Genomic DNA, 27256 nt, shown 5'->3' with positions numbered 1-27256 from the left:
TAAAAAATAAACTACTGGCTGTGACACCACCTTTTATTTTGAAGAACTAAGCTGACTTAGGGGTCCTGAACTAACGTAGGGACTGGCAAGTGGAAGTATGCAACAGAGAACCACAGCTTGCTCCTACTTTCTGCTCATTTAAAAGAGCACTCAAACCCCATCTTTTTAAACTTGCCTACCCGTCTTCTTCTGTCTTTTGAAACCGTCACTACTTCCCACCACTACATACCTCCCCTCCTATTGTGTGTTACTTCCCCCACCTACTAGATTGTAAGCTCCTCGGGGCAGGGTCCTCTCCTCCTCCTGAGTCACTATCTGTATTCGTCTGTCATTTGCAACCCCTATTTAATGTACAGTGTTGCATAATATGTTGGTGCTATATAAATCCTGTTTATTATTATTATTAATAATAATTATAACCAGGCACCCAACACACCTGAGTGTGGCAGATTTTAAAGAGACTTTAGGCTCCTCAATGTTTAAAGTGGACATATCAGCACATTTTTGTACCTTTTATAACAAGGTGGTTACCCTTTTAAAGACTTTTTTTTAATTTTATGGGAAGACTACTCCTCACTGAATGGGAAACTCTTGAACGTGAGCCTCTAGGGGACATACATCACCGTATCCAAGGAGGCTTGGGCATGCACAGAAGGGCTTTCCCATAATATTAACAAAAAAGTCATGAGATTGACAATTTATTTTACATTTTCCAGAAGGCACGTCACCCAACCTGGTACCTGTACAGGTGCGTGATCGACATCAGCAAAAGAAGATGGAAGATGGCAATACACAGTGTCCATCCCACGTGGGATAAACTATCATTATTTTTATTAAGCAGGATTTATATAGTGCCAACATATTATGCAGCGCTGTACATTAACTAGGGGTTGCAAATGACAGATGAATACAAACAGCGACACATGAGGAGGAAAAGACCCTGCCCCGAAGACCTTACAATCTAGGAGTGCAGAGGGTAAAGGGTTTTTTTCTAATAATTCCTCTTTAATAGGTGATAACTTCTATTTCTTTACACTAGGTTTAATGATTTAGGTACCCAGTGGATTTGTATTGTATTTTAGAGGATATAAATACCACCACTAGCTACCTTGTAGCACGGACAGCACACCCACATCTTTCCCACATATTCCCTGCTCCTCTCACAGCACAATGCTAGCAGCGATATCCTCACACCCCAATGTCCCCAATGCTTGTGTCATCCTATAATGTTATCATTGTGTCATTCCCCATACATGCCCGCCCACTTCCCTTTCATTGTGACATCACTTCCGGCTCCCTGTAGTGGTCGGGTACTGGATGTTCCCGCCTCTGCTCTGTATATAATGTGTCCCCTTGGCACACGTGCTGGTAGCTTCCTATACGCCTTGTGGATGGTCAGGGAGATGGAGGTATTTGTGCTGTGGGGGATTTTTTACGATTTCTCATTGTCAGGCAGACTATTGGGTAGTTTGTGTGTTTAATTAGGGTGGTTTAGGAGTGTCAGGTCTATGAGTAGTTTTTGCTTTTTAATATAACATACTTCAGGTTTTCTTTCTTAAAGCAAATCTTGTTTTTCTAAAACTTCTTAATGGCTGCATGCCAGGATTTCTACATAATGGGTGCTGTGCCTCCTATCCTGGCTGATCTGTGCATTGATCTGTTATCTGGGGTCAGGATGTTTGTTGTGCTATGGTTATACTTTAAAGATGATTTTCCTTTTACTATATCATGTTTGGTATAATGTGTATGTAATATAATATTTTAGTGGACCATATGATTGTAAATATGCATGTCTGCTGCACAAACCTAATAAATGACAATTGTACCAGAGTCACAGAGCTAGGGCAAACATTCTTTATTAACTCTAAATTTGATGATCTGTAAATGCCTCACCTTTTAGACCATTTGGGGTATGGTAGTTTCCAGTTTGGTACATTTGGTGTCTAGTTAATCTGTGTAAATTTAAGCTTAGGTACACACTTTCAATAATTATTGTTAGAAAATGAATGATTACAACTGATCAATGATTATATTTGAATGATTGTCTTGTGCACAATTCTGTATGTGCTGTCATGATATGATCTTTCAAATATATTCCACCAATAATGTACACATGCTAGATACAATTGTTTGAATGATACAGGAAGTGACATGATTGTGCCTGATCACTGAATGACTGTACTCACTATAGATACGGAACGATTGTTGGCCAGTCAGATCCGCTGTGACGGTTCATTTCCAACAACAATTCTTGTTCTTTGGTCACCATTTTCGTGAATGATTTCGGACAGTTCATTTCCAGCAATAATTATTGGCAGTGTGTACGCAGCTTAACTTTGGTACAAAACTTGTACTGGAAATGAATTCAAGTGGCTGTAACTTTATTCCCTAACATAGGTTGTTCTTCCTACAGGAGTTTCAGAAATGTTTTAATGATTGCAGGTGAATAATGAATTCCTAGCTAAAGCAATGTGTTGCCCTTGAGCTCTTTACAAAAGAAGGGTGCTGGCTGTCCTACATCAACAAATGGATACATAGGACCTGATTTATTAAAGGGCTGCAGAGGATACACTTTCATCAGTGAAACTGGGTGATTGAGCAAACCTGGACTGGATTGTGTCAATTGCTATTTGTTACCTGAAGTTTTAAATCCTGGGTCAGATGATTCCTGGTTTGCTGGATCACCCTGCTTCACTGACGAAAGTGCATCTTTTCCAGTCTCAGAGCTCTATTAAATTGGGCCCATTGTGTTTTCAGGTATGACGCCACTGATTAGAGCAATGTGAACAGAAAGGTGAAGAGGTTTTAAAGGGGAGACCAGCACTGGAGACATTTATGTCATAAATCATCAGCAAGTGTGGGAAATGATCCATGCAAACATACAAGTCACAATCTGTGACCTTGCTGCACACTTGACTGTGGTCACAATGCCACGTAGAAGGCTGGCTGTGAAGATCATAATATAGGTTAGCAATGTATTTTTTGGGAGGTAATTGATTTGTTCATATTTGGACCTTAAAGGGGAGCCTTTGAGATCACCTAAATTTTCTTGCAGGTGCATTTGATTTGCTTTTATGCTCCTTTAAAAACTTTTGTGAAGTGAAAAAACTTGGCAGCCCTGATCCTGTGTTTACACTGCTAAAATCTATATGCCCTTGCTGGATTTTATGCAAATAGATTTATTTTGTGTTGAGCAAATGAGTATGTTGCAGAGCAGAGTGACAGATGAGCTCACCTTGTTCTTTTTCTTTGTCCTTTTACACGGTGTGTAAATCTGCAGCAGGAAAGATCAGGTCCCTTTCCATACCAAGCAGGGATGTCTGGAGTGGCAGAGCAATGGAAATCTTGGCGATGGATGGACAAATACAAACCTTTTGCAGGTGAAACAGCTCTCCAATATTTCTTCAGTATTTTAAAGGAGTTATATAGGTATCAGCAGTGATGAGTAAGATGTATTCTGACTTGGTATTGCTGGGTGTAAGTCCACATTGACCAGGAAATGATAACTTAATCTTCTCTCTGAGCTATTTTTTTACTATGTTCAGTAATGGATTTGTTTCATGGATTTTTCAAGGATGCAGAGCAATAGTAGTACTAGTACTAATGTCTATATGGCTTCCTAGTGTTCTGGCATTTAGCAAAGGGTATAAACATGCCTCTCAACATTCACTGTCTCCACCGGGGAAAAAAAATGGTTCAAACCTATCCTAATAGAAAACAAATTTCAAATAAAATGCAAATAGGTATTTAACACATTTTAAGGTGCTTTATGTGTAACCCCTAACTTACAGTGGAGAACTTTGTGCATTCTTAATTGGAGGACAGTAGACTGCTAATGGAAGAGCTGAAAGTAGCACATCAGAGCTATGATCTTGTCAAGTGGACCAATTGTCCAAAGTAATCTGTACTTCTGAAGCCAGGGTCACTGAATTAGAGGGAATTAAAAGAAAAAAAAAAAAACACTTGTTTGTGGCATCTGCTAATTTTCATTTTCAAGTTAAACAATAAAAAACATACAGTGTGAAAGCTAACCATACTAGATATCGGACCACTACCATGTGGTCTTTCATTTTCTCCACCTTGGAACCAAGACCTGTTTCTGAAATCTTGTATTCTCCACAATGTGATGATAAGAATGCTATCTGTCCACATACTGAAAATTTGATTTAAATGTAACTTGCAACATTTGTACACTGGATAAGTTTCCCTCCCTCCACAAACCATGATTACTGAGATTCTACTGTTTTCTGGCAGCTCCTACACTTAACATTCAACAGTCTCTGCATAGTAAACCCCATAGCCTTGAACAGGGCAGGTAAACAGAATTGGTCACTACTAAATGTGAACAAAGGGGCACATCCAGGAAACATGGGGATCTTGGAAAATGAAAAATGCAAACTGTACTTTGAAGTAACTTTTTTTTATCTTTAAGGGTCTAATGCATTTTCATTGATTTAAGTGGTCAATACATCAGGCCTTTTCCTCTCATAACAGGTTTCCTTTATGTAGACTTTACGTGTAAATGGTGCAACTGTAGGAAAAAACACTGCACAATTTTACAAATATTAAAACTTTATTAGTGCAAATATGTTACAGTGCTGGTAATTGTAATATTTTTCTAACATACAGTAGATTTGAGGCATATTTAGGGGAAATATGCAATGAGGAGCCTTGCAGAACTAATAATGTAAGGCCTACCTTTCACTTCCACCATACTAGAAATATTCTGCTACATCTTACTGTTACATTTGCACTTTTGATCATTTAGGGTCACATTATCAAGTTAATTGATGCTCACAGATTTTACCAACTAGTATTTTTCACCTTTCACATTATATGTTGAGGGTGTTGCATTAGAATTCAGGAGCTGAAAATTACATTTCTTTTTAAATGTTGGTGCCTTTGTCTGATTGTCTCTCTGCAACCAAATATTTGAATTTACCACATCCAACATCCCTATTTTCCTCAATAGCTACAATTATGAGTTGGTGTGCACTAAATGCCTTTTTAAACCTCGATATTACTTTGTAAAGTAGCAGCTGCCCATACCCTGGGAAAGCTACCAGGAAGTCTGGGGGTGGTAGCCTGAACAGCCACGCCGCAAAGGCTGAAAACATAAAAATTACAAGGGTAATTTCTGCTTTTGAGAGCAAGCCATCATGACTGGTCTTTGAGTGAACTGCCACACGTTGGTGCTGAATTACTGCAGCGATCTGGAAGAAATGAACCATGAAGGATGCAGTGTTCGCCCCAGAGTCGGGCACACCACCTGGAACTTTTCAGTGACCACTTGGCTGTTTTTAGATGGTTACTAAGTAATTGGGTCACCTAGCTTAAAAAGAAATCCTGGGGACAGTACTGAGGATTTACTAATAAAGTAAAACTGCACACGGTTTTTGTATTTGGATAATATTTGTTTAGCCTTTTTTCCAGCTTTTGATGTCACTACTTTGGAATAAGCAGCCATATTTACCTTTTGCCTCCCAGCAGTCAGCATTATTCTGTGCACTTTGATGTCCCTTGCAATACTTTCATAGAATGCAGAGCCACTTGTGTCCCACTGCAGGGTTAGTTTTTTACAGAAATAAAAAATACAATAAAAATCGCACTAACTCCCTTTTAAAAGTGCTAATGTTTTTGTATCACCATAAGGAGTAGGAAGCAGTACCTTTCAATGTGTCCCCTGGGTGTCTGTCAACAAGTATAACAGAAATAACATGACAGAGGCCTTGGAACTTTTTCATTTAAAACTTTACTTGGGGTTTTATTAAAAAATATCTAGTGGAAAGGCTTGATAGTATGCCTACTAAAAGCCAGCACATGCATTAAATTTCTGTCATTGGGAATGATCTTTAATGATCATTTCCAGTGACCGTAGAAAGAGTGCTGAACACGCATAGCTGTTTAGGTATAAAGAGGGCACCTTGCTGCATTCTCCCCCATAAAAAAATTAGAGGTCAACATCAGTCAGTCTTTTAGTGATCTGCAACCACAGTTCACTAAATGACCTTGGAAAACCCCTGTACACATGCTAGATTTTCATCTGAGACAACTATACATTTTGTGGAAATTTTCTAGTGTGTGGATTTAGCTTAAGAAAAGGCAGTTCCAAACAAGTAAGTGGCACTCAGGCCAGCCATATTGTAAGGAAAACCAGATCCTATCATATTACATTATGAAAATATTTGGGCTGGTCTACTAAAGGAGTACAAAATAATCACTTCAGTTATTTAATCATGTAAAAAGCATCTGCACTTTATTGGATATTCAAATCAAACAGATCCTTGCTTTTCAAATGACTGAATAATTGAAGTGAAAATTCCCAGCTTAAATCAGCATTATTGCGGTTGGTTGTCTTTAGTGTATTAATGAAATATATATTAGTATATGCATATTATTCCAGTCTCCTTTTAAATTACTGTGTACACCCTATTCTTTCTACTTTTTTAGAATGTGTATTATATTTGCATGTTATAATTGTATGTTCTGCATGCCACCAGCACATTTAACAAAACATTTTTACTACAAGCATTGAGAGAACATTTAAACGCTAATTCTTTTAGCTGTTACCTTAGGTAATCTTAGAGCTGGCCATACATGGTGTCTTTAGTTTGTTTTATATGGATAGTATCCTCGTCCAGAGTTTTTCATGTTAGATCATCTACCCATATGCAATTATTTCTGACTCTTAACTTATTTCTTCACCCTAAAAAAATCTACTTTCTAATTCAGGTAATTATTATTGGATAGATCCATCTATTTTAACATATTTAGTTTAATTAATTTAAACTACAGTAGTGTCAACATTGTGTTACAGTCTCCCTAATCTTTATGAGCAGAAGTAAATATCTGAAGTCCAAGCTGTAAGCATTCCTATCCATCTGGAGTATAGAGTCTGATTAGGTGCTGCAGCTCTGTTGGATAGCCACTCACTGGACAGCGCTGGTGATTTTTTACATAGTAATAAGCACACCTGTAGCAAAAGACATAGCCAGAGGTGCCAAGAGCTGTGTCATTAACTCGCACTTTACGACAGAGTGGACATACAGTCTTTAGCTTAGGCAGAAGAGGGGAGTAAGTTACAAGGTCAAAGTGAATAGGTGGAGAAGGGGCAGGCAGGGAGCTGAGAGATTTAACCGTGTCTTGGTTTTCTGCCGAATACCACCACTCTAGGAACTGCAGGAAAAAGACACCCAAAGACAGGCTGGAGGAGAGAGTCACAGATACACCACCAAGGACTTTCTTCAGAATGCTGCCCACACTGAAAAAAAAAAAAACAATGAAAAGTTAAGACAAGAGCACGCACAGCGTAGCCAGTTGCATGCTCTATAACATCCTACGATCCATTTGCTTTTCTGTATTCTGGAATAACATATCTTGTATTGGGGATATAACCTTATCCTGTGCATTACACTGGGGATACAGGCGATTCCAAAGGAGACACGTCATGTGTATCCGATCGACAATATGCTCCCCATTCCACCAAGTCTAAGGCTATGTACACACGCTAGATAACTGTTACTTAGATGAACAATTGTAAAAATCCAGTCTCGGACATAATTAAGCAATCCACCATGGCAAATCACTAACTGACTGGCTAGGGATGGCTGCTATCCTTTAATAGAAAATGCAGCGGGGTGCCTCCTGCTAATCCTCCTCCTTGTTCCTTCTAAATTTGCTCGAAAAGATCAAGAAAGATCATTTCCAGTTACATAAACGTGATGTCTGTACATAGCTTAAAAGTGCACTGAGCCAAACAGCTTGGTGTCTGCACTGGGCAGGAAAATGTTTTTTGTTTGCTGATTATAATATTGATCTGGGCTCTACATACATCAGGACTTCAACAGATTGAAATTCAAGCTGATGGCTCCCTAAACAAATTTGAATCATGCAGTATTATTTCTAAATTACATTTCAGAAGGACTGTGCTTTAAAATGGTCTTTCTTATAGTCATTTTATTACCTGCCAAAGAAGGCACCATATACAACAAAAGCTTTCTGTGAATTTACTTTTGGTATTTTGGATCTGTTCCATGGCTAACGCATCCCAACTTTAAATGTGAGCACTTGTAGCAGTCATTATAATTATTTATGTACACATTCACTAATCCTATGAAGCCAACAATCTAATGTTTATTCCATGCTCACACAAAGCCAATAGGTAATTTAAAGCCAAACTCCTGCTAAATCCTTCTTTATTTTTGTATGAAAAGCAGGCAGCTACAAATGCACATTTATTTAGTAGAATTGGAAGTGGTTAGAACGCCTTTCGGGTTTTAAAATATATCTATACTCAAAAGTCTTTTTGTTTTGAACAGAATGGGAAAAGTATATATCGCCGAGACAATGCTATACAAGATTGGAGTTTGGGGGAAATCTCCAGAGAAATAAAGACCATAAAAATAAAACTAAAAATATGATCAGCCATAACTCACCTTAGTGCAGATTTTGTTGGAATTTTTTCTGGTGGGCTATCCATGGCTTGTAGATCTTCCATGGTCAGTCTAGCAAGCTGCACTCCAGCCAACTTGAGGAGAGGAGAGTGATGCCTTGTATTCCATAGAATGTATCGAAGTTGATAAAACAGAAACCAACCTTCCCATGACAGTCGTATATAAGGGTAAGATGCCAGAATAGCTTTATAGCATCTTTTTTGGAATGATGTTGAATTTTGTATAGAATAATCTTCCTCTTCTCTCAGTTTGTTCACTAGTTTCTCTAGTTTGACTCGTAGATAAGGTACCAGCACAAGCAGCAGTAGAGACTTCCAGTACTCTCTTCGTGGTAAGATACGTTTTCCATTGCTGCCACATAAAGCCACTCGCTTCAGTCCATAGAAGTTCTCAGAGAAGGAAGCGCTTGCCCAAGACAAATAGTGTTGCTGCAGCAGCAGATCCAGCAGGGTGTAAAGTTCATCAAACCACCTCCAAAGGAGGCCGTAACGTGCTGGATTTGATTCAGCAAGGACCTGCAAAGTTTAAGCACACAAAGCATTAGCTGTATTTTAAGAAATCCAGATGTGTGCAATTGTTCTTGTTTGCCTCAAACATTTTAAATATAAAGAATTGCAGGATAGGGTTCTAAGTAAGTAAAATGCATAAAAAATAGTCCAAACACAAAAGGTACTAACTCATTATTTATTGTATTGTTTATGTGGTATTAACAACAGCCACATTTTAAAGTATTACATGTCTACTAACACATGACTGTCATGTAAACCAGTACATAACCCCTTTGCTTGAAATATGGTGACATTAGTCTCTAGCTGAAAGAAACTTTCTTTTTCATGGTTGATCTGTAACATTTAATTTTTCTAGAACACGGTTGTAAAGCTTTAGTTCTTGAAGGCCAAAATCAGCACACATGTTTAGTATTTCACTAACAAACAGCAGTGGATTTAGTAAGGTATGGCTTACAATGACTCAGAATATCTGACTAAATGTAAATCCTTGCCCAATTGTGGCACTCAAGGCCTGCACATGGTCACCTCAGTATTACAAAATGCAGCTGCAAGCTAACTGTGGGGCAGCTCCCAGTGCTGGAAAATATAAGGAGGTGGAGGTGGAAGTATCTATTATTAATTTTCATCAAAGAAAATATACATAAGGATTAATATATAGGAAAGAGAAGCAATCTCATCTGAACCACTTGCAGCTTGGATGTCTGATTTCCAAAGGATAAACTGTTTTTTGGCGATTACCATAAACGCTGCTATCGTGGATCACACACTGACGGTAAGTGGGTGCAAAACTGCATTAGACAATATTTAATAGGGAGGTGGTGGGTTATATCTGGGTTTATTGTAAAGCAATACACAGTTTTACCCTCTCACTAATAACGTACACGACGTGCAGTAATGACATGCATGGTTTGGCACACTGGCAGCAGAGCATTTACCTTGATGACGTGATGTAAAGCCGGTCTAACCGCTGACATCAAACTCTCCTGTGCCACCACTTCAAAAATGGTAGGCTTGTCATCTGTAGCCGAGGTGGTGATGTGGGCTCCATGTTCAGCCATATTCAAAATCCAGAAGCTTTCAAAACTTGGAAGTAAACCAGCTACACAGTATTCCTCTTAAACATTAACACGCCTAAAATATAAGGATGAAAAGTGGTAAAACACAGAGATAAAGCAGAGCAATACAGACTGCCATTACTATTTCTGTACTATATCTGCACACACATGTAATGTGATAGCTGATACTTACTAATCATAAAGTAGCTCTGTCCCTTCCCATCTTCATGTCAGCTGCTGCCTGCAGCCACAGATCACTGTAGATCCTGTCCCAGGGTAAAGTAATCTGTGGAAGTGGTAACACAGGAATAGTATGCAGCATTCTGCCTCAGGAAGGATGAAAGGTCACATTTACACACGTGTGCCTGCTGCTATACCACACTGACAGCCACACAACAGCTGCTGCATATTTACATACATCACACTTATAAGTAATGTGTCATAACTCAGTACGGCAATGCCTGGGCCCAGTATGGTTCTGCTTTCCAAATACAACAACCAAAACAATATACGCCCTCTGAGCTCAATTACAGGCTCCCCTCTACGAACTTCCGCTGGTTGGAACGCATAGTGACAGCAAAACAGCAGGGACTTCCGGCCATTGAAGCGCACAATCTCCGCCCAATGCTGGCACGCACTGTGGAGATGTGTGACGTATGTCCGGTATTTGGAACGCAGGAGGGTGCACTGGGTGAGGTGCTCGCTGTTTCCGGAGCCGCTGTCTGTACAATCTGTTCTCTGCTCCAGGGGCTTGTCTGCTTCCGGCTCCCTATTACATCCCTGTGACTGTGATTCGGTTCCCAGCAGGTGAGTAGGAGGAGGGTAGCCCAGTGTGCATTTCTTTAGTCTCCTCTATTGGAACAGGGAGACAGCCCGGGGTATCAGCATGAGCCCGGGTGTGATTTCTGAAATGCTTGGTGCAGTAGGAGGCAGATGTGCTGGGTGCACGCCCCATACAGCTGTATATGAGAATGATTCCTATAGCACACATCAGTCATGGCTGCTCATTCCAACCACATATATAATGATAAGATCATCCTTGGATGGCCCATTGAAGGTTATGTGTCATATTGGCTGCACAATCTCTGTACTCTCACTCCATTAATTTTATATCAAATCATTATTATTAATAAACATTTATATAGCGCCAACATATTACACAGTGCTGTACATTAAATAGAGGTTGCAAATGACAGATGAATACAGACAGTGACACAGGAGGAGGAGAGGACCCTGCCCCGAAGAGCTTACATTCATCCTGGTCCTTCTATTGCATAGTTTCTGTAGAAATAATTGCACCATTATATTGTATAGCCTCTGATCAGCTTTAAAAATTCATTTCACTGGGTGACAAATTTAATTAATACTAAACTAAACCCTACCATACTCACCTTTCCTAGCTCCATCACAGGGGCCGCCATCTTTTCTTTCTTCTCTTCCTCCATACAATCTTTGGCCATCTTCATTGGTGAGGCTGAGATGATGTAATGCCCACGCAGGTGCCCGGGAGTTCATTCAGTCCCACTAAGCGCAGGTGAACCCCGAATAGCCAGGTATCCTGCTTTGGGAGTTTTTAACAGTTCCATGGATAGATCAGGCAGGAAGGTGGAATTATTGTAGAAGGGACATTGCCTGACCCTTTCTGGAATAATTTACATGCCTGATCGTGGATTCTAAAAGTGGAACTTTAGTTTCAATTTAATAAACAATTGTTTCATTGAAAAGCAGTTTGATGTGCTGGTGAAAAAATACTATTAAACTTGTGTCAGAGGATTTTTTTTTGTTTGGACAACTATGTGAAACAATAATTAGATGATTGTTAGATTTGCTGTTAATGCAGTGGAAGGGCATTCTCTCTCTCTCTCTCTCTCTCTCTCTCTCTCTCTCTCTCATATAGATAGAGTATCAACATTCTCTTTTTAAAAATTAAACATTGAGCTGTATACAAGGATCACATTCTGCCAGCTGTATATTTCTGTTATTATACTTTTGCTATATTCTGGTGATCCTGGAATACAACATACAGAATAAATAATGTGAAATAAATGCCAATGCATGGACGTTTCCCACAGTCCCCAATTAGATCCAAAATATAACTTTTAGTAGGTGTTTCTTCTGATCTTGTGATGAGCAGTGTTTGGGTGCTGATTGCTGCAGAGAATGGCACCACATAATGACAAAGATATGACACAGGTGTCTCATAGCAGCTAAACCAGCTGTACTTTCGGAGCTGGTGAACAGAACATCCATAACTAGTTTTCATGTGTGAATGGAGGCAATGCCTTTGGTATGAAAGGAAGTTCAAGGGCATCCATTCCAATACAAATGGCTGATTTGTTTACCTGTTTTGAATGCTATGCAAACCTATTATTTTAGCTACGTCTGTTGCATGGTAACATAGGGGTAGATATGTGTTGTTAAAGTGTATATAGCCAAATATTCTTTTTAATTTTGGATAGGGTAGGAAAGGGAAATCTCTTAAACCGGAACTAAAGTTCTACTTTTATAAATTTTGGATCAGGCAGGGTGTTATTACAGAAAGGGATGAGCAATATCCGTTCTTCAGTAAGAATTCCTACCTGTTTGATCGCTCCATGGAACTGCCAAAAAACACTGTGCTTCTGCAGCCTAGCATTGGATGCCCGGATACTCAGCAATCCTGGCTTCCCCTGTGGATGCTGGAACTAAATGAATTCCCGATCCGTAATGTTGGACTGTGGATGAGGCTGTCTGTATTATTTTATTACACAGTATTTATATAGCGCCAGCATTTTGGGGAGAAGCCAAAAAACCTAACTGCGTGGTTTTTTATTGTGGGAGGAAACCCGCACAAACACAGGGAGTACCTGCAAACTCCATGCAGATAGTGTGCTGGTCGCTGCAAAGGCCAGAGTGCTAACCACTGAGCCACCATGCTGCCCCATATAGGCAGTTATTCTTCAGTATTCTCATGTAGTTTCCTATCCCACACTAGCTTTACTTTACTGTAATAAAAGATATACCTCAAGATAAATATTTTCATCAAACCGCTCCAGACGTTTCTGGCCTATTTTTATCAGAAAGATGGTCCAGTTTTACAACATAGTCATACTCCGTTTCGATTTTCCCTGAGGAAGCAGAATTGCAGAACACGTTTTTCCACACATTTTTCCTGAAAGATGTAGATGATGAATGTATACCTGTACCAAGTACTCAGCCTTTGAGATTACGATATACTGTATGATATTCATAAATATTTATACGCTTTTATTTGCTTTTCTATAATAAAATTCTCTATGTAATCATTTGCCACAAAACCCCCTCACTTTTGATGATCTCAGTCTGTACCTGTGCAGAAACTATTTTACTTTTCGTGTCTGTAAACTGTAAATGCTTGTATCAGACACTTTAGGGTCTATTTTCGGATGTTTTCACACTTTCTCATAACATTCACACATTTTTTAAATTAGATTTGATTGAAAATGTGTGAATTGTGGGTGAATAATTGACTGTTTTTGTAACAAAATTGGTGGTGGGGTTATAGGGACTTGTTGAGGGTTAGAGCGCATCTTTTTGATGTCCATATCCTCCAGGCCTAGTGGTTGTACAGAGGGACCTCTCTTCATTCCCTCACGATGGGCCTGATTTATTAAAGCTCTCCAAGGCTGGAGAGGATACACTTTTATCGGTGGAATGGTTGTGGTCCAGGATTCAAAACATTTGCTAGCACATGACTTTGAAGAAATCCATTCCAGGTTTGCTGGATCACCCAGCTTCACTAATGAAAGTGTATTCTCTCCAGGCTTGGAGAATTTTAATAAAGCAGGGCCAATGTGTTTACACGTTGGTAATTCTTTTATTTTAGGGGGAATTGTGCAATGTATATTATGCTGCAGATTATGGCGAAATGAGCTAAGTGAACAAAGTAATTAAAGACCCTTGAACTACTTAAGGGAAACTGTGAGTTAATATTGAAATTACTTTACATGGAATGTTGACTTTCATTAGTGTATTATCAAGTTATTTTTTATTTAGATCTGATAGCAGATACCACTGCGCTATATGGCTGAAGGAAGTAGAAAATGCCATTTGGTCTTTATCCCAATAGTGAGATCTTCCTTTACTTCCTGTCCTGGAAATGTGCTAGCAAGACAACATGGCTTCATAGTGATCAGAGTTCTAATTTTAGTGTCCCTATAGGAAGATTTTCCCATACTTGTTTTCATAACTTCAAATTTTTTCTACACCTTCTGTGTTGGTGGCAGTGGTCACTGGAACAAATAAAAGAGGTTGAATCCACCTATCGGGTACACTGTACTACATCCCTACTCTGTTACCAAATCACATCTGAACTAAAGCTGTGACAGGAAAGAAGAGCTTTGCAGCTTTTACTACATATAGTCACTTACTCTATATCTCCCATCACATTAGGCTCATGGAAAAGGGATCATTGGTCTCTGATGGAGTAATAGTTATGAGGAGAGGGTAGAGTTTATGTTAGTCCAGTCATGTGAGGCCTCAGTTTTCTTCTAAACATTTTCAACTACAATTTTATATATTACATGTGCTACATATTAATTTATTTTTGTTTTTCTTTTTATTCCCTGCAGGTCCATAAAGAAAACGTGCAACCATGACCGATTCAAAGTATTTTACCACTAACAAGAAAGGTGTGATACTGCTTGCTTTTCCATTAAAATGTATTCATTGAATAATGTTTTCTTTATTAGAAATGGAAATTTCCTATTAAATTATGAAATAAAAGAGAGAAATTTATTTTTATTGTGCAAGCAGCACAATGTGTATAGTGTGTGATATACAAGGAAATCGGGCATTTAAAAGAAAGCATTATCTCAGGTTCCCATTAATGTGCTGCAGTGTGTTTCTGTACTCCACTTCTCCACATGTTTCTGTCTGATTTGTGTGCTGCTTTATACTAGGTAATGAATAAAGGACAGTGTCACAAAGGGGACCTGGTGTTGTGGTGTAACATACAGGAAACCAATTGCCAAAAGCATACCTCTAGTGAGAACAAGACCTTACTATCCATTTCTGAAGTGCAGCCTGTGATCTGTCACAGAGTTCTCTGCCTAATGAAGCAGAGAATACATCCTGATTAAAGTAGAGGCCAGTCACATGAGTATGAGCTCTCCTCTGTTTTTTTCTTTCCTTCCTATTCATTTTAATATCGCTCCCTAGATTGTAAGTCACAAAGCCAGTGGAGCATTAAGCTAATTTTAAAAGGCATACCATTGTACTTTACAAATCTGCCATTTGCCTGTTTCTTTTCTGTAAACAACAGTATCATACCATACTACTGCTTTGTAAATTAGGCATTGCAGAGTAATTGTGTTGTGAATAAATTATTATAAATAATTATTCAAATATTTTTAAATATAGTCATCCTTTCAGTTTTTAATAAAATGTGTAAATAATAGTTTTTTGAAGAGTGTTGGACAATCCTTGCTCCTCTTTCAAGCACTGTCCGGTTACTAAAAGAGGCTTAGTCCAAATCAAACCATGATTTCCCTTGGCTAAGAAGCTGTTTTGTCACATGTCTTTACCAATATATTAAAAATGGACCACCCAATAATTTTACATAAATTATTTCCTGATGCATTCAACCGTACAATTAGAAAAATGGAGCCCTACAGCTTGAATAAAGTGATTTTTCTTAGGCTGCGACAACATCACCAGTCTGTTGAAGGCAGGAGGAAGCATTCTCCTCTCCATTAGATATTAGACTTCCACAATCAAACTATGTGGCAAGTCACAAGGTGAAAGGTTGTAGTGGGGGCTCCTTCTTCTTCTTATTATTATTATTAAACAGTATTTATATAGCAGCAACATATTATGCAGCGCTGTACATTAAATAGGTGTAGCAAATGACAGACAGATACAGACAGTGAAACAAGAGGAGAAGTAGACCCTGCTTCATCTTTGTCAGACATTTGTAAACACAAATTGCACGTGCAGATTCTTTTATGATATATGAAACATTATCTGCACTTGGAAAGTAGTTAATGTTTAAACAAAGATGGTACCATGCTTCTTGTTGATTCTCCATCCAAATGGATGGCCATATCCTAGGTGGTAGTTACCAACTCTTGGTTTCTTAGTAAAGCATGTATATTTGTTTGGAAAGTTGGTTTCCTGCTGGGACACTTAAAGAATTATTGTCTTAGTTAAAGTTACATTTTATTTGTCCATTTTGCAGAAATTACAGACCCAGCAAGACAGTGTAAAACGGGTAGGCAAACTTCAGGCCTTTAGGCCAGATACGGCCTCTCCAGTAGTCCGTTCTGGCCTAATGCTCCCCTAGTCGATCCAGCCTAATCATGGCTGGCAGGGGTCGGCCATCTGCAGCTCTTGAGCCTCCCTTCCCTGTTTACCACGGCCGGCGTTAACACTTCCGCCGCCGGGGTAAGGGGACATTCCCTCTCCTACATATGCATTGCGGAGTAAAGGGATTTCCTTTCAGTGACGTTACATACGGAGGAGAGGAAATGCCCCTGAAGGGAAATTCCTCACCTCCACGATGCATACGGAAGAGAGGGTCTTCCATTCGGGGGCGTTCCTGGTGGGGGGCGCAGCCATCAGCGTGGGATTTTAGAAAGAGTCCGGCCTAGTGTGCATTCTTGACCTCCTTAAATGGCCTAGTAGCCAAAAAAAAAGTTTGCTGACCCCTGGTGTACCATTTTCCTTAGACCTAGGCATGTGCCTATAGCACTGTTTGCATAGGTGTTGTTAAGCCTTATTATTAAAATTATGTTATCATGAACTAAAATATTTTACACCAAACGAGATGCAGCGGATGAAGATTGATGGGAAGGATGGATGAGTCTGGCTGCAGCATTTACAATGGATTGTAGAGGAGAGAGTCGGGTTAGTGGAATTCCTGAGAGGAGGATGTTACAGTAGTCCAGACAAGCGATAGGAGCGTGTACAAGGAGTTTGGTGGATTTTGGAGATTGCGCAGGTGAAAGTGACAGGACCTGGAAATGTTCTGAATATGGAGGATAAATGAGAGGGTACAGTCAAAGGTGACGCCAAGACAACCTGCCTGAGGGGAGGGACGAAACACAGTGTTGTTTCCTGTTGGATTGAGTCCTGTTTTGTCCATACTGCCTAATGTCTCTTTGATTAGTATAACTGATCCCCTGAGGTCCACTGTAAACTTCATTTCGTATGGGCTTGGGGTGAATATTTCAGCAAAGGGTTACTTAAAATCTAACCATTACTTCCTACAGATGTTCTAATACTTTTACTCTGATTTCAGGAGAGATTTTTGAACTGAAGGCCGAGTTTAACAATGAGAAGAAAGAGAAACGCAAGGAAGCAGTGAAAAAAGTCATTGCTGCCATGACTGTGGGCAAGGATGTGAGGTATTTACAAGTGTGCCTGTGCAACAGATTTACAAGAGATGTAAATATGACATGTTTTATATGCTTGTTACCTGAGTGTAAAGAATTTTGTGGGCTATACTTATATGGGTGTAATAAAATGGGGATGTATGTTCATGTACTAGTGCAATAAACCTATAGCTAAAATATCTGTAGATCCTATCAATAAAAAATCCTATAATTTATAACATGTTAAAGTAATAAAAAGAAATCACTATTTTTAGATTAGCAGTGTTCATTAATATAATACTGGTAGTCCTTGTTCAGGTACTTCCTGTTGCAGGGTGACCACACTCTGTCCTTATCTCCCAACTGTTTGAAAATGTCACCTTACTACATGCTCTCCCAGTAGCCACTATAAGTGGCCCTGCCAATGTTCGTAGGGCATACATGAGTCCTCCGCTGTCCTCATAAGAAAACCTGCCCGAAGAAATGCTATGAATCATGGCTGAAGGACATTCATGTAGACAGGAAGTGATTGCAAACATGGCAGTGCTGGTATGCAACAAAGAATAAAAAAATGTAAAAATATTATACTATATGTAAAAAATAGTTTCTGATACATACAACTAAACATTATCCAGTTAGGGTTTCCATATACATATTACCAGGTTTACATCATTGACCCTTATTCTTCTTTTCTGTTCCAGCTCACTGTTTCCTGATGTAGTAAACTGTATGCAGACAGATAATCTGGAACTTAAGAAACTTGTGTATCTTTACCTGATGAATTATGCCAAAAGCCAGCCAGACATGGCTATAATGGCTGTTAACAGCTTTGTCAAGGTAAGCTCCTGCATTATATGTTATAGCTACCTAGGAAAATCAAGCTTTAATATCATAAAACCCTTACTGCCACAATTACCTTAAAAAGAGATATTTTTAGACTGCTTTTCGAAGCAAACCTTTAGGCTGGGTAAGATGCTTGTTCAGCAAACAAAAAACTATGTTTTCTAAACTTAAAGGAAGCTGATTAAATAAGCCTTCTCCCTAGTTTTCTAACCCCCTAAACTGGCCCATCTCTTTGCAGATTTCCACCTCTTTTGACTCTTTTCAGTGGCCTTCTGTGTTGTTTATATCCAAGTAAAAATCTAGTTCTGCTCCACCTGTAAACCTAAAAATGGTGGATTGATTCTGCAGTACAGATATAGTTTGTCTATAGGACAAATTTGTGTAGCATATGCTCAAGGTTGTTACACAGGAGGCTGCTGTTGTCAGAGGCGGTAACTAAGCACCTGCAGGGGATTTGTTTCAGTTTAGGATTGTAATTGGGATTTGGGACATCAAATTCTTTTGTCTTATGCTTACCTGTGGACACAGGTCCGCTGGGAGCTGCACAGTGAAAATATCCCTATCAGACTTGTATACCATAACTTCCAATTCTGTGAAGAAGTCCCTTATTTTTTATTCCAGTATTCCCAATGGCAGATGACCTTTCTGTTGGAATAAATGTAAACATTCAGTTATCCTGGATGCCAAAGTTATCTTGTTGCTGCAGTGATGCATGACCCAGAGGACATTTACACCTATTCTGTATAATTCACACATCTTTATACCTGAAAATAATAAAAATACAAATCATTTGTAATAATTCCTATCCATACAATCTATTTTATCTTAATGTTGCATCAACAATTTTATGCAATTTCATTTTTTTTTTTTTGCTTTAATGTCAATATCTATACTAAAATGAAAACATTGGATAAGGGTTTGGCTGCTTCATAATGGTAATAAAACATTCTCTCATGTGATATGGAAAATAGCCTAGATTGTGCTGTTTGCCTGCAGGAAATATGCTAACTTTACATTCTGAAGATTCTAGTTTTCTTGGCTGTGACTATTGATCCAGTGGATTAAGACTTCAAAATGCTTTCCCATATCAATTCTGCATATTAGATTTAATGATTGTACTCTAAACTTCCCTACTGAATTTTTGTTGTTTTTGGTCAGTGGCATAAAAGATATAGAAGCAAGAGACAGTAATGCAAGCAGCATTGTCAGCAATGTCTGCCCTTCTATTTTTCTCTGAGCAGGCTTTATATTAAAGTCTCTAAAATAAAAATTATAAGTCACTGACCTTGGAAAACTTTGCAGATTGGAAAAATCTGAGAAAATTCATAATGTTTAATGTTAATGTGATCTGCATATTTTCTAATTTGAAGGTTAAAAGCTAAAGCATGACAGCAAGGCAGCTAGCATACACCATGAATGTGAATTGGAGTTTTCTATGAGAACTTGTGGTAGGTTAGGATAGTACGTTGTAATTGTTTTGTTCATGTTGCACTTTGTGATATTAATGAAATTTAATGTAATAAATAAGTAATACATCTATACACATAGGTTTGGGTATTGCCTTTATAGGGGAAAACAAGACAGGTGTGGTGTAAAAATGTCATTTAATTTTTTTTTTCTAATGACATCATACAGTTTATGTTTAGATGGTCTATCTTGGTTTGTTTTGACAATATTATTGCCAAGGCATTTAGTATGTCGTTCAAGTTCAACTTTGTTAAAATGATACATTAGTTTGCTTTAACTTTTTGTCTTAGCACTTTGAGTCACTGCCCTGTAACAAGAATACATGTCATGAGCTTGGCCTTCACTTGCTGTATACTTGTTCCAGATCTTTGATTGCCTGAGACAGCTAGGCAGTCATCCTTTACATTACAAGGAGGTAATTGCTTCTAACCAGTATAAGCCTTTGAAATGGGTTGTATTTATCTGGCCTACTATCTTCCTACTTATTATTTTTTTAACAATGAAAATGTCAGTAAACTGAATCACTGTAACTTTTCTATTGTGATTGAGATGTGCTGATATAATGAAATGACACATTTTTGTTTTTTTAGGATTGTGAGGATCCCAATCCTTTGATCCGGGCACTGGCTGTTCGTACAATGGGATGCATTCGTGTAGATAAGATCACGGAGTACCTCTGTGAGCCTTTGCGTAAGTGCCTGAAAGATGAAGACCCCTATGTTCGCAAGACAGCAGCAGTGTGTGTTGCTAAACTTCATGACATCAACGCACAAATGGTGGAGGATCAGGGCTTCGTGGATTCCCTGCGTGATCTCATAGCAGACTCCAATCCCATGGTAAGGATGACAAATTTATTGTGCAATAAATACTAATATATATATTTTGTCATGATGTGACTTTTGACATTTGCAATATTGAATATTTGCTCTTCTATAATAATAATGTATTACCAGGAGAAATTTGCAGTTTAGCCATTAGAGGGAGCAAACTTTCACTCCCACTTCCCTTTTTATTCCAATGGTCCATTATAGGTAACTTTAAAGTTAATTATTCATGTTAAATAAACAGCAGCTGGCTGTCACCATGTACTTACATTATATATTTACAAAAAATACAAAGAAACATTTTTTTTTGCTTAAATTACTTTGATTTCCTTTACACATCTATTTAAAGATCACGGCTAATGACTGTAATTCATACATAATGATTTTCAGGACACTTGCTTTTTTTTCTTTTGAAGCATATGTAGACCCAAAATAAAAAAAAAATGTATATATTGTAGCTTATCAGAAATTAGAGTGTGGTTGCTGCATTTGTTTTCTTTGTAGGAATAATTTCACAATACAGAAATGCCTGGCATGCTGCCTTCTTGTTACTTCCTATGAGTTGAAAAGCACGCACAATCATACCTAATTCTAGTCCCATCAAGTCACTATGTGGCAGTGATGAACAAAGGCAGGCATGGTTGATGTCTGGCCTGTGTGACAACCATGACTGCTCCCTATATATATTGTGTAGAAACAGCTTAGCTACCCAAGAACAGAAGTGTATCTTTTATAATATTACCAGGCTAGCATAAAGAAAACTCAACCACTAGTAAGTTGCAATAAATGACATCTTTGTTGTTGGTTGTAGTTGCACTTTAATTATTATTGCCTTTATTTTTGTCTGTACATTTCTAGATTCTCCGAAGACTATGTTAACAGCCTTCTAGGATAGATAGATCTAATGTAAGGACTAATTGAACATCTTTCCTGCAGAGAAGAATCACTTTTATCAAGTGCTAATTAAAATCAAAATTGGCCTTATGAATATGTAGCCAAATTTCTTTCTCTTATATTCGCAGCACTGAAGGGAGTCAGGAGAGACATTAAGAAAAGAAAGTCTTGTATTAAGTTACACTTTATATCCACTCCAGCAGAAGTATTCATATAGCCTTATGTTACCATTTCCATAAAGATTTGTCTTGAAGTACTAAAATATTTTCAGGCTTATCAATCTGAAATAGTAAAATTATGTATAAAAACAAAGCAATTGAAAATAATAATAACAAGACATATATTATAGAGATAATCCTGCTAAATTAAATCACGGATTTCTGTCTAATTATGCTGACTGTGCTTTCTGCCCGGGATGTTGACTTGGTGGTCATTGATTGACCACATTAATAGGAACATTGAGGTGGGTTATGATGTAAAAGCTTGGGTCTGTTTATTTTGGCTACGTGTGATCACTGTGGATTTTTTGTAGTTTGGCTGGTTCTGCCTCCTTGTTTGTGTAAATGGAACAGAACTTAAAGAGTTTGTTCAAAGTGAGGTGCAAATTTAGTTTCAGGGTTTGTTTTTATGTTTGTTAATGAGTTGTGTACCTTGGTTACGTTCTCGGAGACCTTGTTCCTAACACTAACGAGATAGCAGTGGGCTTTGGCACACTTGGATGCGGTTCCTTTTGCTTTTCTTGCATCTGCAGTTGGTTGCCTGGCAACTTCCCGTCTCTGGTTAAGATGATGGGTACATGAAGTGATGCTCCTAGTGAGACGGTGTTTATTGGTTGCTTAGAAATTTCATGTCCTCTCTGCTTCTCAAAACTCTCTATTATAAAGTGGATTTATATGAATAAAAAAAAACACATCAATCTATAAGACACTTCAATATTTCAAAACAACATTTTTTTTGGTACAATCATAGATAAAAATATTGTTCTGTGCATTCTGTCCTTTTTATAAAATATGCTTTGACTGGTGACATACTCAAACTCAAAAATAGTGAATTAGAAAAATAATTTTGAGTACTTTCCCCCAGCTGGGTGGGAGTTTTAGTTTTGGGTTTGACTGGTGTTTTGCAGCACATGATGTGAACTGAACTAATCTAAAATAGGGGAGCCAACTGAGCTTCGTACAGATGTCTGATGGACATCAGGCGATTGTTGCTGTTATAGTGATTGTTCCCAGTGACAGATGAATGAATGAGCACTGTACACACAGCTCCATTTTTTTTAAGGAAACGGGAAGGAGGAGGATGAGTGAGTTGCACCCCAATGAGCAAAGCAGCCATTAATTACACCACAAGATAGCTATACGCCACAGATTGTTGCCTGATATGAGCATGATTATTCATCTGGGACAAGAATCTAATGGTGTGTGCTTTAGGCTACTTTCCATGGGTATTTGAGGCATGTTTGCTTTTCTTACCATTAAAAACTTTAAAAAAAGTTATAGCCTGATTTTTCCAGTTCTTCGCAATGGTTTGTTTAGCCGTGATTAGTATATGCACACATAATTGAAATTGAACATTGGAAAGCTTAGAAGATTTAAAATGCAAGAGTCCTACCCATGGGTCCCTAATCACTTGCTTGGAAAAAAACAGCACTCAGCATACGGAACACTCTACTCCAGAATCTTATACCAGAAGGGCAGGACCACCAAATATGGAAGTCTGTCCATCACTCTTGACATCCTCTGAAACAGATATGGTGGGAGAAATATATTTAATTTTGGAGGGCACTATGTACCACCGTAGCATAACTTTGAAAGCGGATTCCAGAGTTAGTACATTAGTGGAACATTTAGCCATTTTTGCCCAGGTGCCAAACCATGCTACATCCGATTTCACTACCCCTAAGCCCCTGTCCCATTGTGACTTCCTATAACTTTGCTTACAATATAGATATCAGTTTTGGACATAGAGGCGTTCTATAGCATTTATGTTCAAACATGGTTAATTTGACAGATATATCTGTCCCTCTAATCAGGGAAGTAATCCAATGTTTCAGTTGTAGATAACAATAAATTTCAGTGTTAGGGGCCCGGTGAGTCGTGCAAATCTCCTCCCAAATAAGTATAGAGCACCTCCCCAAAAGGTAATACACTGTCCCATATGGGCTAACCACCAATTAAAAGCTTCGGGGGACTCTAAACAAGGCTGGAAAGGAGGGTTGCATTGAAGTGGAAGTAGCGGGAGATGTGGAGACATGCTGAATACCTAATATCTTCCCGCACTTTGAGACTCTGCCTCAAATGAACACTCATAAAATGAGTGCGTAGCTTATAGGGGAGCCAGGGAGAGAACATATATCTATTGGAGACGAGGGCCGATTCTAGTTGAACTTAAGAAGGGGCTTTATAACCAGCATATATATAGAAGTCAACAGGGCAATTTGAGCCACCTGATAATATTTTAAAACATTTGGGACTCCCAATTCCCCATATCGTTTGTGTTCTTGGCTATGTGGGACTTTTTTGTTGTTCCAAATAAAAGAGAAGAGTGCCTTCTGGAACGTTTTCAGCATGTGCGTAGTGACCAGGACTGGAAGCGCCCTAAAATAATATAGCAGTTTCGGGAGAATCATCATTTTGACAGTGAAACCTACCTATCCAAGAAATAGGATGAGAATCCCATTTGTTCAACTGCTTCAGATAAACAAATAAAGGAGGGTAAGTAGCAGATAGCAACGTAATGTATTTGTTGGTCAAGTTGATTCCCAAATATTCTGGGATGGGATGAAGCCCACTTAAAAGAGAATTTCTCTTTAAGAAATGTACATAACTGGTCAGGCAAATTCACATTTAGTGCTACAGTTTTCTGCTCATTGACCACCAAACCCGGGACTTTTGCAAACATCTTAAGCACATGAGTCAGATTGGGTAAAGAAATTTGTGGTTGAGTGATGGTCAAGAGAAGATCGTTAGCAAATAAACTTATTTTGACGGATATGGCTGCCATTGGGATACCTCGGATATCAGGGTCGCTGAAGGACAAAAAATAAATAGTCCCATGATATCGAATCGAATGTTTTTATGATATCTAAAGCTAAAGGCATGCAGGGAATATTTTTCACTGTGTGCATAACCAATGAGACTGATGATTTTTCTAGTACTATCCGAGGCTTGCCTAATAGGGAACAAAACCTACTTTGTCCTTATGGATCAGAACATCTAAGAATTTGTTAAGCCTAATCGCCAGTATTTTGGTCAAAATTTTTATGTCAATATTTAGTAGTGAGATCAACCTATAATTATGTGGGTCCATTGAGTCTTTTCCAGGCTTTCGGTATCATGACGATGTGGGCTAAATGGGTGGACATAGGGTGGTCAGGGTGGGTTCTCAAATAATTAAACATATGCATCAGATTGGGGGCTAAAATTTCAGAATATTTTTTGTAGTATAATGCGGAAAACCCATCGGGCCCAGTTGCTTTTGAAAATTTCAAAGTGTCAATCACTAGTAATACTTCTTCTAGTCTAATCTTGGCCTCCACTGATTCCACCATAGACTTGGTTAAAGCTTGCAGGGTAAGGCCTGAGAAACGCCTATCGGCTATCCCTGAATTAAAAGGGCCGCTGGTACCATGGATTTTTGAGAGTACCTCGGTAAACAGAGAACATACTTGAGTGGGGTTGGCTGTAATCCGGTCATTAGGTTTTCGCAATTTAACGGGATTTGAAAGTCCCATCTTAGGAGACAGCAGTTTTGCCAACATAGGGCCCTGCTCTTTCGTTATAATTGCGCCTAGACCAACGGATTGGCTTTGCTACCTGGTAATCCAAAAGACCATTCAGTTCTACCCTTGTTTGGTGGGCTTCTTTGTACAATTGGCTAGATGGAGAGGATTTCATCCTACCCTCTAAAAGTTCCAGAGCTTTAGATAATTTCTCAATTTTCCAGGTCCTAGCCTTTTTCTGACTGGAGGATAATTGAATACTAACCCCACGCAGACTAAACTTATGGGCGTCCCAAGGAGAAATTGGCGATTCCACTTAGGAACAATTCATATCAAAATATTGAAGCAATGCCTGTTCAATTTCTTTGGCTATAGCGGGAGAAGAAAGTAGTGTGTCATTAAGACACCCGACCTAGGGACTAGAATCTAGTAGAATAGAATTTAGTACACTGAATCATTACTGGGTAATGATCAGACCAAGAAGTTCGTAGAATTTTAGATTTGGAATCTTGGGGCAGAAATTATTGCCATACAAAAATATGGTCTATTCTAGTGAAACTACCATTTGTTGCAGAGTAAAATGAGTAGTCTCTAGTGGTGGGATTAAGGTCCCGCCAAACATCAATCCACTGATAACACATTAATAAATCAGAAAAGTCTGAGGTTGATCCAGAGTCAAGTACAGTAGGACCAGAATTGATTTTAGATGAATGGTCGCGCTTGGGGTCAATAATTAAATTTGAATCCCCCATCACCACCAGGGTACTGTTTGCATGTTTTTAATGACTGAAAAAAGATGGTTAAAAATTGGTGGGAATTAGGAGCGTAGTAGTTGATTAGTGACTTCAACATCATACGGTTTACCCTGAAGAACTAAATAGCAGCCTGTAAGGTCCGATATTTCGAAATCACAGCAAAAAGGGACAGATCGATGGAATGCAATTAAAACCCTCCTTTTCTTCTCTGAAAAACATGCTTGGAAAACCTAGGAATAAGATTTATGAAAATATTTGAGGCAGGAGGAAACTGAAAATCCTTTTTCTTGCAAGCACAAAATATGAGCCCTTGTAGAAGAGTACCAGTTGAAAGCCTTCCTCCTTTTATTAGGAGAATTAAAACCCTGAACATTATGAGATATAATCATGATATTGTTATCAGCCATAGGGTAGAGTAAATTTAGAGCACCTGTACCATGCTAAGTTGTAAACATTCTGCAAAGTATAGCAATCCCACCCTCTAGGACCAGAAGGACTCCATAAAACACAAAATAGGGGATAAAAACAATAAAAAAAAACAAAACATGAATAAACAAAACTTATGGAGACACCAGCACCATAAGTGTAACTACATCTGCCCAAGCAGAAACTGGTCTTGTGCATAGACAGGACCTATCAAGGGGAACACCAGACACCCCCGAGTGTGTGTGGCATACCTAGAATTGGACAGTTATACACATTTGTATCCTGTGAAAAATAGCAGCATAAAATCACATAAAAAGTGCTATCAAAATATAGTGTAAAAGGCAGACCGGAAATGGCACAATTGTAAACTAGCAATAGGTCTAACAAACTGCAGCACACTCTGGAAATCACTATTGGCAACAGATAAGCTATAAGAGAATACAAACTCAGTCCTCAGGTCTTGGAGGGCTGGGTGGAAGTGTCCCTTTGCTGCAGAGCGTTAATGTTTGGAGACCTTTTCCCATAGTGGAGAAAGTCGTGGAGGCTGCTGGGAAACAGAAGGCAACTGCGCGGGAGAAAGCGAAGAAGGAGAACATAGCTGCAGGTGTTCAAGAAGCTCTTGGGCTTCATCAGGAGTAGAGATGGAGTCCAAGCGGTTGCGATGTTTGAATTGTAGCTTAAAGGGAAATCCCCACCATTACTTGATATCTAAACGCTGTAATATCTGAAGAAAAAGCTTAAGAGCTTTCCTCTTCTGGATCATCTGCGGTGCTAAATACGCAAAGATTTGGTACGGGTGAGATTGAAAAACAAGATCCCTCTTATTCCAAGATGCTTTCAAAATTGCTTCCCTTGTTTTATAAAAGGTAGGCTTAAGAACTATATCTCTTGGGGGACCATCTCTTTCCTGGGACCCAAAGCACGGTGGACTCTGTCCATTTCTAGCATCTCCGGTGGAAAATCAGAAAGTAATTCCTG

General features: G+C 38.7%; 2 protein-coding genes and 1 non-coding gene across 3 annotated transcripts in view; 2 read left to right on the top strand and 1 right to left on the bottom strand.

Annotated features, from left to right (window-relative positions):
- Positions 1-3434: 3434 nt before the first annotated feature.
- Positions 3435-3527, top strand: LOC140321896 (Z30 small nucleolar RNA). The gene has a single exon (XR_011919024.1). It is a non-coding gene; the product is annotated as a Z30 small nucleolar RNA (small nucleolar RNA).
- A 1027-nt stretch (positions 3528-4554) lies between these two features.
- On the bottom strand, positions 4555-10555 carry PEX12 (peroxisomal biogenesis factor 12). The gene is made up of 4 exons (XM_072416962.1): positions 10211-10555; positions 9898-10093; positions 8436-8968; positions 4555-7261 (listed from the first exon to the last, which is right to left on the bottom strand). The coding sequence occupies exons 2-4, from the start codon at positions 10018-10020 to the stop codon at positions 6874-6876; spliced, it is 1044 nt and encodes a 347-aa protein (XP_072273063.1). The 5' UTR covers positions 10021-10093; positions 10211-10555; the 3' UTR covers positions 4555-6873.
- A 127-nt stretch (positions 10556-10682) lies between these two features.
- Positions 10683-27256, top strand: part of AP2B1 (adaptor related protein complex 2 subunit beta 1) — a 66146-nt gene continuing 49572 nt past the window's right edge. The window contains exons 1-5 of the mRNA XM_072416953.1: positions 10683-10824; positions 14607-14666; positions 17276-17381; positions 18050-18185; positions 20249-20494. Of these exons, the coding sequence (XP_072273054.1) occupies positions 14630-14666; positions 17276-17381; positions 18050-18185; positions 20249-20494 (525 nt within the window). The 5' untranslated portion in view covers positions 10683-10824; positions 14607-14629. The remainder of the gene's footprint in view (positions 10825-14606; positions 14667-17275; positions 17382-18049; positions 18186-20248; positions 20495-27256) is intronic.

Source organism: Pyxicephalus adspersus, chromosome 1 (genome assembly GCF_032062135.1).
Source record: "Pyxicephalus adspersus chromosome 1, UCB_Pads_2.0, whole genome shotgun sequence".
In the NCBI taxonomy this organism is placed as follows: domain Eukaryota; kingdom Metazoa; phylum Chordata; class Amphibia; order Anura; family Pyxicephalidae; genus Pyxicephalus; species Pyxicephalus adspersus.
Note: the sequence above shows the minus strand (reverse complement) of the source record. Positions and strands in the feature narration are given on the sequence as shown.

What these genes read in the sequence shown, in the direction of transcription:
- PEX12 (XM_072416962.1), bottom strand. Translation starts at nt 10,020, where the DNA reads ATGGCTGAACATGGAGCCCACATCACCACCTCGGCTACAGATGACAAG. An exon ending in CTTTACATCACGTCATCAAG is followed by an intron (nt 8,969 to 9,897) that starts GTAAATGCTCTG and finishes TAAACTTTGCAG; the next exon opens with GTCCTTGCTGAATCAAATCC. An exon ending in CCAACAAAATCTGCACTAAG is followed by an intron (nt 7,262 to 8,435) that starts GTGAGTTATGGC and finishes TTTTTTTTTCAG; the next exon opens with TGTGGGCAGCATTCTGAAGA.